We start from the raw sequence: 17154 nt of genomic DNA on the forward strand, positions 1-17154 counted from the left end.
GTTGTATTTTCAGGCCCATTTATATTCCTGAGTCTTTTCATGCTTGTCTTTCTCCACTGGGCTTTAGAACTTCAGGAAGGAAACAACTTTCTCCAACAGGTTCTGTTTTTTAAAATTTCATCCTGCTGTTGGCAGTCCAAACTAATACTCAAAGTCACAACTTTTCCTAATAGTTAGTGCTTTTCAGAAATGGCTTCCTCTCATACTAGTATCCAAGCTCCACTGGACTTAATGTTCAGCTTGAGCTAACTCAAGTTTTGTTTTGAGAGTTGTGGAGATTTCCACTCTGAACCAAAGTGCTTTTTTAAAAAAAATCCCTATTTATCTTGTCACTCAGAAATTAATCATTTACATTTCAAAACAGCAATTTCCAGTCCTAGCACACACACACAAAAAGACTGGGGTTACGGTTTCTAAATACTCTCAGAGTTCTAAATACTCTCAAAAGTCCCACTTGCTCGTGGCATCAGATCTTGATGATAATATTGAGGTTTCTAGTGCCCTTTGACTCAGTTGATTGCAAAAGTCCTAATTCTGCCCTGTTCCACCCAGTTTCTTCCTAACTGAGGAGGAAGAAGCTCTCAGTTCAGAGTTTTGACCTGTATTTTTTTTTTACGCTGGGATTTTGCTGACTATAGTGCAGCTGAATTCATTTGGAGAGTGCTGCTGCTAGTTCACTCTCTTCCTTCCAGATATTTTCAGGTGCAACCTGTGATCTTTGAGCTTCCGTTGGTCACAATTGTCAACACTTACCATGAAGCCTGTGTCAGGGAGAAAGTCCCCAGTTCTGTACCTCCTTGGGATTCTGACTGTGCTCCTCTGCCCTGACGGCTTACAAGGTGAGTAAAATCATTGCGGATTCTCAGGTCCCAGAAAAGCAATTAGAAAAGTATTCAATTAATAGCAAGAAGGTAGTTAAACCAATCAATTGCAAATATATTCATTCCATATTAGGAATTTTAAAAGTATGATCAAATTGAAATGTTTTATATTACTTTGTGGGAGGTATAATAACTTGTTTTACTAATGTCAATTTCAGTTAACAAATTGCTTTACCAATGTTATAATAAATTGTTTATTAACTTCTATTTTATTAATGGAACAACTGAATTCCCAAATATTTTCAAAATGTTTTTTTAGTACTTTTATATTTATATTATTATCATTATTAGAGAAACAGTTATTTTGTATGAATTCCTGGGGGTCTGCTCTAGTAAACAGATAATGAATTGTGGGAATGAAATGAACAGCATGGGGAACATGGTCAACAGTATTGTAATAGGCTTGTATGATGACAGTAACTAGATTATCGTGGTGAGCATTTATAAAGGGCTTCCCTGGTGGTTCAGATGGTTAAGAATCTACCTGCAGTGCGGAAGATGCAGGTTGCATCCCTGGGTCAGGAATATCCCCTGGAGAAGGAAATGGCAACCTACTCCAGTATTCTTGCCTGGGAAATCTCATGGACAGAGGAGCCTAGTGAACTACAGTCCATGGAGTGACAAAGAGTTGGACATGACTGAGCAATAGAGCATGCATGCATTTTATAAGGTAAATAAATGTGTTGTACACCTAGATTGAACATAATGTTGAGTTCAATTACATTTCAGTTAAAAAAAAGAATAAACTGCAAATAACATTACTTTCATAATGATACATAAATATGAACTCACAAATGCTTGTAATTTCTTAATTTTTCAATTAGTTTATTACACTCAGAGATAATTTTTGTTTCTAATCCATTGGCGTGTTATTACCTTCTCTTAAGCAAAATTGAAATTGTAACTGTTACCACTAATTCTGAGAAAATGAACTAGAATCTTAAGTCATATGTAAAAAAGCTCTCTGTAAATGACATTTTATATATGTAAGTTTAATTTTTTGCAGTTTGGTAATGTTTATAAATTAATCAGCATTGAGAAGATTTGATAATACCTGTAGGACTCTATGGAGAAATGTGACTAGAGCATTTAGTTGTGCTTTATATAAATGAAATCTGTGCATTAAAGGTGATTTTTTAAATCAGAAAATGTGATTTCTTTTTTTCCTATTGATAACTTAAAATATGTACAAAGCTTCAAATACTTATTACTCAGATCCAACAATTATCAACTCATGACCATTCTTGTTTTAACCATATCCACATCCATTTTTCCCAGTCTAAGTTATTTAGAAGGAAATCTTGGATATTACTTCTGAATATTTTAGCATATATCTCTAAAAGATAGGCATTCTTTCTTAAAAGCTATGACAAACCATTATCATATGTAAAATTAAGTAATGATTACATAATGTCAAGTATCTAGGTTTCAAATTTTCCTGATTGTCTTATTTATAAATGTTTTTGTAACTTTATTTATTCAAATTAGAATCCAAGTAAGGTCTACACATCACAATTGACTCATATGCCTCTTGAGTTTCTTTTAATGTATAGATCCTTTTCTTTTTCTTATATGATTTTTCTTTTGTCTAATTTAATTTCTAAAGAGGATATGGTGGTATCATTATTTTGGAGGCTTCTTCTGCAAAAAGATGAAAGTAATTGAGAGAAGGCTAAAAAAGTCAATATAGAATTATAAACTTCTTCAAGTGTTTGGCTAGGAATTGGACCTGATGATTTTTTAACTTATTTAGCAAGTAATAGATTCTCTTTTGTGTATATATGTGTGTATATGTGTGTGTGTGTGTGTGTGTGTATGTGTGTGTGTGTGTGTGTGTGTGTGTGTGTGTGTGGTGTGTTTATTCTACCAACCTTCCATGTTCATCTTTGAATTTCTATTTCCATTGGGTAAGTCAGTAAAGAAAGGCCATATATCATTGGTCAAGAAGTCTTGGGAGCTATTAATTTATCTTTTGAATAAATTCCTTCTTTTTCATTTCCTTAATTCCTCCATTGTTTATGGAATTATGCCTTTAACCCAACCTATTGTTTAAAACCTGTCATAATCTGATCCCAGTTTCATAGCCTACCTCTCACACTTCTCCCCTATGTGATTCTCTAGTCAAACTAGCCTATTAACCAACCATAAATATTCCCATGTGATTTGCTCCCTCTCATTCTTGCTAACATAATTCCCCCTCAATATAAAATGCCTCATCAATGCAGCTAACTATCCAATACCAAGTCCTGCCCCTAGGAGGCATTTTCCTGGCATATTTACGCATGGGATTTCTCTTCCTCTTCTTATAATACATATTTTCTGCTTTCTTTTGACAAATACCATAGTCTGCCTGCTATTTTGACTTAACTATTTATATGCCATCCTCACTATTTTAACGAGGCTCCAATGTGACCCTTAATATTCTCCATGGAGTTTAGTGCAACAATCTTATGTCTATTGTGTTACTAAAAATTTATTTCACGTAAGCCTCAGGAAGGGCTATACTTGAGCTCTAGACTTCCTGTATAGGTAACATCACCTTCTCACAAATATCTGTTTGGGAACTGCCCCTTTCAGAGGAACATTCTAAGTGTCTGTGGTATGGAGAGTTATGAAATGTGCTCCCTGCCCTCAAGATGCAAAAGGAGAATAAAGATCTGTTTGTCTACTTATCTATCTGTCAGCACAGATATACACACACACATACCCCACAACATAACTGCCAAACCAGTGAGACAAAAATAGAATGTCTTTAACAGATTTGAAGACTTGTACTTCACTCATTGTGTGATTTATTTGCTTAGTCTTTCTATTTATACTTTATTGATTAGTCTGTTTCTTCATCTGTAAATGAGGATGACAATGACACTCAAGTAAGGTTTTTATGTTTTTGTTTTTTAAAATTAAATGAAATGTTGTAAGTGAAGTGCTTAACACGGTGCTTAGGACATAGATAGATACACCTGTTATTGCTAACAAGAAATGTAGTTCAGAGAAACCAAATATTGTTGTGTGCCAGAGTTGGTCAGGTGCATTCACAAATGTGATAATGTGATTTGAAAGAAAAAAAATTTTTTTTGGTCATTTGGTCATTCAGAAAATGTGTATTTGGTCTTTGTCCAAGGTTCCTGGCTCACAGCTCCCAAAACTCTGATAATATCCTAAGTAAAGATGATGAGAAAAGTGTCTAATGAACTAACTTCAGAACCCCAACTAAAGAAGGGTGCTCAAGTCGCTTCAGTCATGTTTGACTCTTTGGACTATAGCTCGCAAGGCTCCTTTTTACCTGGGTTTCTCCAGGCAGGAATACTGGAGTAGGTTGCCATGCTCTCCTCCAGGGGATCTTCCCGACCCAGGGATTGAACCCAAATCTCCTGTGTCTCCTGCATAGCAAGCGGATTCTTGACTGCTGAACCATGAGTAAGCCCAAAGATGGACAGTGGTTGCTAATCATGATTAGAGGGTTGGAATTATCAGTCTTACCCTCTGCCTCTGGTGAGGAGGCAGGGGTTGGAGGTTGAATCAATTGCTAATGACCAATGTTTTTATTAGCCATATCTATGTGATAAAGCCTCCATAAAACCCCCAAAAGATGGGACTTAGAGAGCTTCTGGTTGGTGAATATGTAGAGGTGCAGGAAAACTGGCATTTCTGGAGATGGCATGGAAGCTCTGTGCCCCTTTCACACACTTTGCCCTTTGCATCTCTTCCGTATGGCTGTTCCTGAGTTATATCCTTTTACAATAAATCTGGTAAGTTAAATATTTCTCTGATTTCTGTGAGGTGCTCTAGAAAATTCACTGAACCCAGGTTTACTCTATAACTTTAATCTTTTATTTATAGAAGACACAAAATTATGAAAGCTTTCCAAGTCCTGATAAACCTAACGTCTGTTTCTTAAAATTATGTGTATTTGCCAATATTTTAAAATTATTAACTAAATCCTCCAAGGCTATGTGAAATTTGATATAATGTCTTTGTATGGGTTAATTCTTATTTCATTATTGAAGTAATTTCAGAAAACATTTTCTAATATTCTCTTCTATAAAAGATGCAAAACCACAGAATATTCTTGGGATTGATGGGTACGGAAGTGATATGGTATTCTGGATTTGCACAGTCCCTACAAGTTTTCACAGAACAATGTCTCTTGATCACGAATGTTTCTTTAGTAACTTTAGTTAAAAAAAAAAAAGACTGACTCTAAGCTTTAATTACTGGAAGTCTTCCACTGTCCTCAAGTAGCCCATTCTCTCTGCTGAGGGCAGTGTATTGCCAAGACCATGGTCTGCGTGGAGCAGAACTGCCCTGACTCAGTCCCTCCCTTGTGTGACCTTGGGAAAGTTACTGTACTTCTCTGTGTTTCCTCATCTATGAAATGAAAATAATAATAATAATGCATACCTCATAGGGTTGTTTGGGAGAATTAAATGAGTTAATATTTGTTAAATGCTTTAAGTACTGCCTGACATTTTATGGTAAATGCTTATACTCATATTTTGCTAAATATTTAAACTTATTGAAAAATAAAAACAGTTGTATACAAGGTGAGGATCAGTTCTCTTTCCCTCAGATACCCTTATACATACCTCCTTTCCTTAATTTCCAGCCACATAGTAATAGAGGAGCACAGTCCTTCTTTGGTGCTTCCTTCATAGCTCAGTTGGTAAAGAATCTGCCTGCAGTGCTGGAGACCCGGGTTCGATCCTTGGGTTGGGAAGATCCCCTGGAGAAGGAAATGGAAACCCACTCAGTATTCTTGCCTGGAGAATCCCATGGACAGAGAAGCCTGGCAGGCTACAGTCCCTGAAGTCACAAGAGTTGGACACGACTTAGTCACTAAACCACCACCACCACATCTCTTCTTTGTGAATAATTCCAATTATCTTATGGGCAATGAAATTTATTGGGAAGGATAAAAGTCTTTCAATCGATCACTTTAGTTGAATGCTGCTTTGTTTAATGTGCTGCTTTGTTTAAACAACAATAACAACAAAAACCTCTTCTCTCTCTTTCACCATTGAAGGTTGTAGTCCACCACCTGAAGTTAAACATGGACACTTTATGTATATTCAAAGAGAAATATGGGGAACTGATGTGGTTGAGTATGAATGTCAGGAAGGATATACTCTTGTTGGAGAGGCTAGAATCTCCTGCAGATTTGTCGGGTGGTCACCACCGGCTCCTCAGTGTAAAGGTAATCTAGGTTCTCTGGAGGCAGAATAGCACTAAGAGATAGAGCTACTATGGAGTAATTCAGAAGTGACTCTGAGAGAACGCGTCCTCCCAGCCAGAGGTAGAGTTGTCATGAGCATGTGCTTGAGCCTGAGTGAGGTCCACTGTGGTTTAATTCCCACATATCCAATAAATGGCACCTCAAATTCTTATAGAGGCCAGAACCTTTCATGGGAGAGTTGACTGATAGGGTTGACCTCCTTATTGGGTAAGTGGCTATTATGGCACAATAAGGAAGATGTTCCTAAAGGTTATTTTAATCATTTCACTCATAATAACTCCAGGAGCTGAGTTACTGGTGCTATTTTTTTTTTTTTTTTTTACACAAGATGAAACTGAGGCAAGAAGAGAGGTCCCACAGGGCAGAAGTTAACAGCTAAGAACAGCCCCTAGGCTCTCACTTTTGCTTTGCAGCTGAAATTATGTGATGTGGGGCAAGGCATTTAACTTCCCTGTGTCTCAGTTGCTTCATCTCTAAGGTGAAGATAACCATAGGGCCTCCCTCACAGAGTTGCTGAAAGCTTACTTTAAATGATGTACATATTGTGTTTGCACACAGGTGATTCCAGCCAGAGCTCCATAAATACTTGCCAGTATTGGTAGTAATAATAGTAGTGTATCAGTAGCATAGAAAAGAAAGGTAGAATTCAGCAATATTTTTATCCTTTTTAAATGCTATTATTAGTGTTAAAATGTGTTGTATCTGAGATATTCACAATGCTAAGAAAATGTGTCTTGATTACAGCTCTATGCCAAAAACCAGAAATATCAAATGGAAAGCTGTCTGTGGAGAAGGATCAATATGTCAGCCCTGAAACTGTCACCGTCAGGTGTGACCCTGGCTATAGGATGGTTGGTTCCCAGGACATCCTTTGCTCAGAGAACAAATTCTGGAGTCCAGATGTGCCCAAGTGTGAGAAGGTGAGTAACAGCCAATGAATTTTATGTCATATGACACCTCAAAATTAATTAAAGGGAAATGGGATGGTTCATAAAATAGAAAAAGAAATAATATGTCTTAAAGGTCTATTTCAGTCGAGGGGGGTGAATTTATGAGCTGTCTATTGGCTTTTTCCACCTTCCAGTAGGTCATCTCAGGTGTGTGAACAAGAGTCTTATTGACCAGATATCTAGTCTTTAGTATTTCCTCCAATAAATTATGTGGTTTTGCTCCATTTCTGGTTGGTCAGCAGAACTGATGTGCTAGTTGTTTTGGGGGGGGATTTTCTTCCTGCTTATACTTCCTCTGTGTTTGGCACTGATGCTGATTATTATTTGAGAACAAACACAGACTGAGCTCTCAGGAAAATATTTTTCTAGGATCCAAAATATTTTTCTGGAGTTTCCTACCCATCATCAGTCCTGGGGTAGTTCTTCATTTTCCAGTCTTTCTTATGTCATAAGACTTCCTGAAGAAGCTCACCCTTTACAAGGATGAGGAAACTTTCTGAAATCATTCTTTTTGTTTCCTCTTTCAGGTATCTGCTGAAGTTTGTGAGGCAGTCTTTAAAGGCCAAAAACTCCTAAAGTGTCTCCCGAATGCCATGGAAGCAAAGGTGGCCCTGGAGTTACATAAATTGTCTCTGGAGATTGAAAAACTGGAGCAAGAAAAACGCAAATTGGAAATTGCTTGAGGCTTTCTCTTGGATACATTCTCAGGAAAGAAGTTGCAGTATCAGTATGCTTCACTGTGCAGGAGAGTTCTTGCCACACTCACACAAAATACAGGATGCTTGGGGCTGGTGCACTGGGATGACCCAGAGGGATGGTATGGGGAGGGAGGTGGGAGGGGGTTCAGGATTGGGAACATGTGTACACCAGTGGCGGATTCATGTTGATGTATGGCAAAATCAATACAATATTGTAACGTAATTAGCCTCTAATTAAAATAAATAAATTTAAAAAATACAGTATTTTTTACCTTACTAACTTCTACAGTTGTGACTTTCTTATTCTTTGATTAGCTGTAGGATCTATAGTGATGCTTATTCCTGATGCTGATAATTCATATCTTCTCTCTTTTTGCTTCCTGACCAGTCTGCCTTGGATTTATCAATTTTATTGATACATGTTTTATGGCTTAGAATGTGGCACTTGTTCAATATTCCATGTATTCTTGTAAAGACTGTGTGTTTTGCTGCTGAGTGGTACTCCCTATAAATGTCAATTAGGTAAAGTTGGTTGCTAATATGGTTCCAGTCTTCTCTACTCTGGCTGATTTTCAGTCTATTTGTTCTATCAATGATTGGAAGAAGGGGTATCAAAATTCTCTTTGTAGGTTTGTCTATTATTTCCTGTAGCTTTTAGTTTTTGCTTCCTATACTTTAAAGGACTATTATTAGGGGCATAAATGTTTAGAATTTGTATCTTCTTGATAACTGACCCTTTTTTATTATGTAATAAACTTCTTTATCTTTCAGAATGTTTTTTTGTTCTTAAATATATTCAAACATATTTGGTTGATATTAATATAACCCATTATCTTTTATTTTTCTGTAAATTTCTAGAATAAATTCTGAGAGCCAAAATGTATAAATTTCAGTAGCTACATTTAAAAAGTAAAATTAAATATTTGAAATTAGTTTCAATAATGTATTTTATTTAGAGTCATTTTGATATGTAATCAATGTGAAAGTTATTAGCATTGTATTTAACATTCTTTTCTTCATACTAAATCCTAAAAATGCAGTATATATATATATATATATAAGTGTATATATATATATAAGTGTGTATATATATATGTGTGTGTGTGTATATATATATATATATACACTTAAATGCAGTATATATAAGTGTATATATATACTTATATATATGCAGTATAATAAGTATATATATTTAAATATATATATATACACACTGTATTTAAGTATAGATATATTTAAATTAAAGCACATCTAAATTTGAACTAGCCATATTTGAAATACTCAGTAACCACATGTGGCTAATAACTGTATTAAACAAAGTGATTCCAGATTTTCCACAATGTGTATGTTAACAAATATTAGTATACCTTGCAATCTGGAAGCTGTAAAGAAGAAAAGTGCAGAGAATGAAGTGCCAGGTACAAGACATGAGGATGTTTCTCTATGGATAAATTATGCAACATTATAGAAATGCTAGTACTTGAAGTTAAGGAGTAATTGAAATTAAAAGAATTCAATATGCTAACTGCTGCAGCTCTTAAAAATTCACATAGTAATGGTATGCTACTCAAACTTTAACTATTGAGTTCCTGATTTGGAAACCATTTATATAGTTGTTTACGAAAATGATAGTCTTTTATCCCAAGCCATACAGAATGGCGCTTTGTGCTATAGACACTAGTGCACATTTGGGGAGCTAGAGATGGTATAGGACGTATCCCAGGCTTCTGAAGGGTCCCGTGGGAGTGGAATGAGTACACTAAGTGGATAGAAAGGAAGGAAAGCCTGAGGAAGCCTGAGGCTTTGAAAAGGAAGCCTGAGGCCTGGGTTGGAGACTGCCCTTTTATGGCAGATGGCAAAAAATGGCCACAGATGCTTCCTGTCCTTGTATCTACATCTTTAAGAATCCCTCCAATTTGAGGTAGAAGCTTTCTTCATCCTTTGAGTTTGGGCTACTTTGTCATTTGCTTTGGCCAATGGGACAAAAGTAACAAATATGATATAAGCAGAACCTTGCAAATCACTTTGTGCATTAGGGTTCCCCTTGTTGCTGCTCTTGAAATCCTATGTCCACCATCATGTGAATAAGTCTAGGCTATCTTGCTGGCTGATGAAAAAGATATATGCCCCTTCTTTGTCTCAGCTGATAGCAGATATGTGAGGCCATGGAAACTAGCCAGTCTCCAGTCAACTCGCCGACAGACTACAGGCACCTAAGCTAGGCAAACTGAGACAAGCTGAGCTTGAACCATATCAGAAAGACTTCCCAGAAGAATCCTTGTTTATAAGTAATTGCTTTAGGTAACTACATTTTGGAACTGTTTTGAAGCAAAAGCCAGTCAAAAAGCTCTTTTAATTTGCTTGCAGTTTGTAAAACTATGCCACAGAAAGGATTAAAGTTATTGGCGGTCATGTCAAGTTATCCACACCAAGCATCTTGCAGGCAGGGCTTATTATACATGGGACAGATTTAGCTTACAAAGGACTGATTTAGATTTTTAAACATGAGATAATTCCTTTTTTGTTATTTTTTTGAGGTGGACATTGTTCTGGCTTTTGTGGTAAAGGCAACCTTGGAGGAAGAGACTGAGGTGTTCACCCAAAGCATTCTTTCCAACACATGAGAGTAAACCCTGACTTGAGTGCAGATGGAAAGTAAGTGTAACAGAGGCTTGTTCTCCTAATGCTGCTACAGACCATCTGATACCAAGAGCTGTTCTCTGTAACGGTGCGAGAGAAATGCCATGACTGACAGTGCAGACTTCTCCATGGTCCTAATGAATCAGGCCCAACAAGGAAGCAGGAAACAGGAAGGCTTACAGAGACGCTGCAGGCAATGCCCTGGAAGAACAGCTGTTCCGGGTGAGGGTGCTGAGGCCGATAAGGATATATCTCAAAATAACAATTACATTTTGTCTTCTTCCAGTTTATCTGAGAGAGAATCATGTAGTACATTTGTTTAAAAACAAACAATTCTTTGGAGCAAGGTAGCCATGGATAGAGAAAATTGCTATCAGAAAAAGTCAGCCAGAGAGGATGTTTACTGTATTGACAAAGGTTATGTATCTGAAGCACAGGTCATCAGAAGGGACCCAGAGTGCCCAGCCTGGTCTTGGGGGAAAAAATGAATCAGGAATCCAACATGATACCTTTAGAAACTGTGCAGCCTAGGAATAAATTTACCCAAGGAGATGAAAAAACCTAAACCTGTAAGGCTTGAGGAAAGAAATGAAAGACAACACAAATAAATGGAAAGGTATATTGTGCCCATGGATTAGAAGAATCAATATCCTTAAAATGTCCATACTATTCAAAACAATCTACAGACTCACTGCAATCCTTAACAAAATATAGGACTAGAGCAAGTTATTTAAAAATTTGTATGGAACTACAAAAGACCCAGAATAGCCAAATAAATCTTGCAAAAGAATAATACAACTGGAGATATCATACTTCCAGACTTGGAACTATACTATAGAATTACAGTAATCAAAATAGTATGATTTTGGCACAAAAACAGACCCATGAATCAGTGGTACAGAATAGAATGCAGAAATAAAACCATGTTCATATGATCAATTAATCGACAACAAAGGAGGCAAGAATATACAATGGGGAAAAGACAGTCTCTTTAATAAACAGTGTTGGAAAACTGAAGAGCTACATGCTAAAGAATGAATCTATATAATTTTCTTATATTATGTACCAAAATAAGCTCAAAATGGATTAAAGACTGAAATGTAAGACCAAAAGCCATAAAATTCCTAGAAAAACATAGGCAATAACGCTTTGACATCAGTCTTAGCGATACTTTTTTGTATATGTCTTCTTAGGCAAGGAAAACAAAATAAAAAATGAACAAATGGGTACATCAAGCTAAAAAGCTTTTCATAGCAAAGAAAACCACCAACAAAATGAAAAGGTGAAAATATATTTGCAAATGATATATTTGAATAGGGGTTTATATCTAAAATATATAAACTGTTCATAAAACTCAATTTCAACAAAACAGAACAAAGTAGACAACTTGAATAGATGTTCTTTCCAAAGACATACAAATGACCAACATGAAAATATGCTCAACATAACTAATGATCCGGGAAATGCAAATCAAAACCACAATGAGCTACCACCTCACACACATCTATCAGAAGGGCTGTTTTATTTTATTTTTTAAATTAATTAATTTATTTTAATTGGAGGCTAGTTACTTTACAGTATTGTAGTGGTTTTTGCCGTACACTGACATGAATCAGCCATAGGTGTATATGTGTTCCACATCCTGAACCCCCATCCCATCTCCCTTCCCCATCCCATCCCTCATGGTCATCCTAGTGCACCAGCCCTGAGCACCCTGTCTCATGCATCGAACCTGGACTGGCGATCTATTTCACGTATGATAACGTACATGTTTCAATGCTATTCTCTCAAATCATCCCACCCTCATCTTCTCCCACAGAGTCCAAAAGTCTGTTCTTTACATCTGTGTCTCTTTTGCTGTCTCACATATAGGGTCATCATTACTATCTTTCGAAATTCCATATATATGCATTAATATACTGTATTGGTGTTTTTATTTCTGACTTACTTCACTCTGTATAATAGACTCTAGTTTCATCTGCCTCATTAGAACTGATTCAAATGTGTTCTTTTTAATAACTGAGTAATATTCTATTGTGTACCACAGCTTTCTTATCCATTCGTCTGCCGATGGACATTTATGTTGCTTCCATGTCCTGCCTATTGTAAACAGTGCTGAGATGAACATTGGGGTAAACGTGTCTATTTCAATTCTGGTTTCCTCGATGTATATGCCCAGCAGTGGGATTGCTGGGTCATATGGCTGTTCTATTTCCAGTCTTTTAAGGAATCTCCACACTGTTCTCCACAGTGGCTGTACTAGTTTGCATTCCCACCAACAGTGTAAGAGTCCCTAACCCTTTTCTCTGCACTCTCTCCAGCATTTATTGTTTGTAGACTTTTGGACAGCAGCCATTCTGACTGGCATGAGATGGTACCTCACTGTGGTTTTGATTTTCATTTCTCTGATAATGAGTGATATTGAGCATCTTTTCATGTGTTTATTAGCCATCTGTACATAGAAGGGCTATTTTAGAAAGACAAGAAAGAAGCATTGGCAAAGATGTGGGGAAAAGGGAACACTTGTACACTGTTGGTTGGAATGTAAATTAGTGCTGTCATGAAAAACAGTGTGAAAGTCACTTGAAAATTTAAAAATAGAATGACCATATGATTCAGCAATTTTACTTCTGGGTGTTTATCCAAATAAAATTAAAAACAGATTAATTAGAAAAAGTTATATGCACCCCAATGTTCAAATTGAAGCATTATTTACAATAGCCAAGATATAGAATCAATCTAAGTGTTCATCCATAGATGAATGGATAGAGAAGATATGATATGTATACATAGAGAATGAAAAGAATGAAAATTTTCCATTGCAACAATATGAGTGGATCTGCAGGGTGTTATACTAAGTGAAGTAAGTCAGACAGAGGAAAACAAAGACCATATGATTTCATTTATATGTAGAATCTAAAAAACAAGACAAATTAACAAACAAAACAAAACAGAAACAGACTCAAAATGCAGAGAACAAAGAAGTTTGTTGCCAGAGAGGAGGGGGTTGGGGGATGGATGAAATAGTTGAAGGGAATTAAAAGGTACAAACGTCCATCTGTAAGATAAATATGTCATGGGGATGAGATAGATATATAGGGAATGTGGTCATTAATATTAACCGTTATGATGATGGATGTAACTGGTCTTCCTGATTATTTCACCATGTGTAAAATATTAAATCACTATGTTGCACATGTGAGACTAATAAAATATTATATGTTATTTACAATTCAATTGAAAACATCCTTTATAAAAAAGAAGCAGCTGCAAGAACTTGATGTGGGCCTTCCCTGGACCACAGGGAAGTTGGGAGGAGCTAGGTTGGTTTCCTTAGCAAACAATCCCTAAATTTCAAGGGCTTTACAAGCAAGATTTATTTCTTGCTATCATTGCATACCCATACTGTGTTGACAGGGGCAGCTCTGTTCTGGGACCCACGCAAAGGAAGCCTATACTGTAAATGGAAGAACAAAACAATTATGCTGGCTCCTTAAGGCTGCAGCTGGCAGAAACAAGTCACTTTAAGGGACCTTTAAAAGAGAACAAAGAGTTATCCCACTCTGCGTCTGAAAGAAGAATCAGAATCATTGGTGAACCACATCTTAGTAAGACTAGAGAAATTTCCAGCAAATCCTATTCATCACATATGCTCATTCTTGCTGGGTTTCTTGTTCATGCCAATCAAAAGCAATTTCTTTGCTGGTCATACATGAAACAGAAACCATTTTCGTGAAAGTAGATGGAGGTACACAGACGAGGGGAGCCAGGAAGATATATGGACCAGAAGATGCAACAGGAAGGGTATGAACTGTTGTTCAGGCTAAGTTTATCTGCAAAAGCAATAAACTGAAGATAATTCAAATGTAAATCAATAAAGCACTGCTTTCAAATGTAGTATACTCACTCATAAACAGTATAGTTTGTTCATTCACTTAATCATTAAATATTCATAAAGTAAAAAGTGAAAGTGAAGTCACTCAGTCATGTCCAACTCTTTGTGATGCCATGGATTGTAGCCTACCAGGATCCTCCGTCCATGGGATTTTCCAGGCAAGAGTACTGGAGTGAGTTGCCATTTCCTTCTCCAGGGGATCTTCCTGACCCAGGGATCAAACCTGGGTCTCTCACATTGTAGGCAGATACTTTACCATCTGAGCCAGCAGGGAAGTCCATATTCATATTCATAGAGTGCCTGCTATTTGCCAGATACTGTTCTAGGAACTGAGGAATGGAGCAGTGAATGATTAAAAACCATGAAAATTGAATGCAGCTCTGATGGTTCAGACAGTAAAGACTCTGCCTGCAATCTAGGAGACCTGGGTATGATCCCTGGGTTGGGAAGTTCCCCTGGAGGAGGGAATGGCAGCCCGCTCTAGTATCTTTGCCTGGAAAATCCCAGGACAGACAAGACTAGTGGGCTACAGTCCATGGGGTCACAAAGAGTCAGACACGACTGAGCAATTAACACATACATTAAAAAGAATGAGGTGTACTTATATGCACTAATTCGGAAAGATATCTAAAATGGAAAAAATGAAAAGAGCAAGTTGCAGGACAGCATGTATCATACAATTCCATTTATATAAGAAATTCTTATACATCTCTATATATAACAAACATATATACACAATCTTATAGCGATTATCTCTGGGGTTTGTATTTGGGAGATGGTTAGGAAGACAAAGGTCCATCTAGTCAAGGCTATGGTTTTTCCACTGGTTGTGTATGGATGTGAGAGTTGGACTGTGAAGAAAGCTGAGTGCCGAAGAATTGATGCTTTTGAACTGTGGTGTTGGAGAAGACTCTTGAGAGTCCCTTGGACTGCAAGGAGATCCAACCAGTCCATTCTGAAGGACATAAGCCCTGGGATTTCTTTGGAAGGAATGATGCTAAAGCTGAAATTCCAATACTTTGGCCACCTTATACAAAGACTTGACTCATTGGAAAAGACCCCTGATGCTGGGAGGGATTGGGGGCAGGAGGAGAAGGGGACGACAGAGGATGAGATGGCTGGATGGCATCACTGACTCGATGGACGTGAGTCTGAGTGAACTCCGGGAGATGGTGCTGGACAGGGAGGCCTGGCGTGCTGTGATTCATGGGGTCGCAAAGAGTCAGACACGACTGAGTGACTGAACTGAACTGAACTGAGGAAGCGAAAGGATTTATTTGACACTTTGTATTTATGTAATGTGAACATAGTTATATATAACATACAACAATAATCATAATTTTATACTTAATAATAGTAATAAAAGTATAATTTTGAAGACCAGCAAAAGTTACATTCAGTTGCTAAAGAAAGTAAAGACAGAGAAGGCGGTAACTGAAGCAGGACATCAGGTTAAAGGGATAAACTGCCGTGATAGACAGAGGTCAAAGAGTAGCCCGAGTTTCTTGGGAAAGTGACAAGGAAAAGGTTCAGAGCTCAGCTGGAGAAAATGACCTCAGATAGGAGAATGGACATCTTAGTTTTATGTGGGGAAGAAGGAAAGGATGGGTGGGATTACTGCTTGAATGTGGAGAAGGAAATGGCAACCCACTCCAGTACCCTTGCCTGGAAACTCTCATGGATGGAGGAGCCTAGTAGGCCCCAGTCCAACCCCTGCAGTCCATGGGGTCGCTAAGGGTCGGACGTGACTGAGCGACTTCACTTTCACTTTTCACTTTCATGCATTGGAGAAGGAAATGGCAACCCACTCCAGTGTTCTTGCCTGGAGAGTCCCAGGGACGAGGGAGCCTGGTGGGCTACCGTCTATGGGGTCACATAGAGTCAAACATGACTGAAGTGACTTAGCAGCAGTAGCAGCAGCAGCAGCTGCTTGAATGAGGCATCCTTTATTATCGATTCTGTTTTCCCACTGAAGAAGTAAGCACGCCCCCTCAAAGACAGGGAGGAGTAGGGAGGTCTGAATGCCAAGCAAGTTAGAGAAGGATTAAAAATGTTCTAGAAAATATAAAACCAGCCTCATGGAATAGAGAATTATCAGGGGGTTAGTGTTGAAGGCCTGGGTGGAATTGGTGTCATAAATTTATAGTGGTATTAGTCTGCTTGATTTTATGTTTTTGGTGTTTCCCAGAGCTCTGTTGGCATGAAGAGCTGAGCCCTGATTCATTTAAGGTTTGGATTTCTTTGGATGGGAGTGATGAAAGGACAAAGCAGCAAAGTTTAAGATAGCAATAAAAGATTAAAATGTGTGCTGCTGACTCTCAGTCTGAAGAGGGGTTGATGATGTTGGGAGAAAAAGGTCTCAATAGCAGGTTATTCAGAATGAACAAACTGGAAAGATGGAAAATTGTGGTCACAGAATGGTGTTATCTGAATTTTTTATTCAGATGAATAAAAAGGTTCTGGGTAATGACCAAGTCTAGGATGGCCATTGGAGAGGGTGCTGAATGTCACTGACTGAGGAGAATGTCAGTGCAGATACAGAGCCTGAGGAACTGAGAGGCCAGGCCCTCACTGGGGTTATTTCCTGACCTTATATGTCCCAATCTGGGAGTCAGGGTAAGGGAGCAGAGCTGGAGATAAAGTGATGGCAGAAAAGATGAGGCGTATTTGATGAGGCATAATTTAAGTATTTTTGAGTCCCCTGGTCATACTGCTACTTGTGTGTGTGTGTTGTATGCTTAGTGGCTCAGTCATGTCTGACTCTTGTGGCCCTGTAGGCTGTAGCCTGCCAGCTCCTCTCTCCATGGGATTCTCCAGGCAAGAATATTGGAGTGGGTTGCTATTTCCTTCTCCA

General features: G+C 37.7%; 1 protein-coding gene across 1 annotated transcript; it reads left to right on the forward strand.

Moving 5' to 3' along the window:
- Positions 1 to 435: 435 nt before the first annotated feature.
- LOC113906359 (apolipoprotein R-like) lies at positions 436 to 8697 on the forward strand. The gene is made up of 4 exons (XM_027564383.1): positions 436 to 839; positions 5908 to 6078; positions 6862 to 7037; positions 7595 to 8697. Exons 1-4 carry the CDS (start codon positions 755 to 757, stop codon positions 7748 to 7750), a joined length of 588 nt encoding a protein of 195 aa, XP_027420184.1. The 5' UTR covers positions 436 to 754; the 3' UTR covers positions 7751 to 8697.
- The last annotated feature ends 8457 nt before the right edge of the window (positions 8698 to 17154 follow it).

The sequence above is a fragment of the Bos indicus x Bos taurus genome, chromosome 16, assembly GCF_003369695.1.
Source record: "Bos indicus x Bos taurus breed Angus x Brahman F1 hybrid chromosome 16, Bos_hybrid_MaternalHap_v2.0, whole genome shotgun sequence".
NCBI classification, from domain to species: domain Eukaryota; kingdom Metazoa; phylum Chordata; class Mammalia; order Artiodactyla; family Bovidae; genus Bos; species Bos indicus x Bos taurus.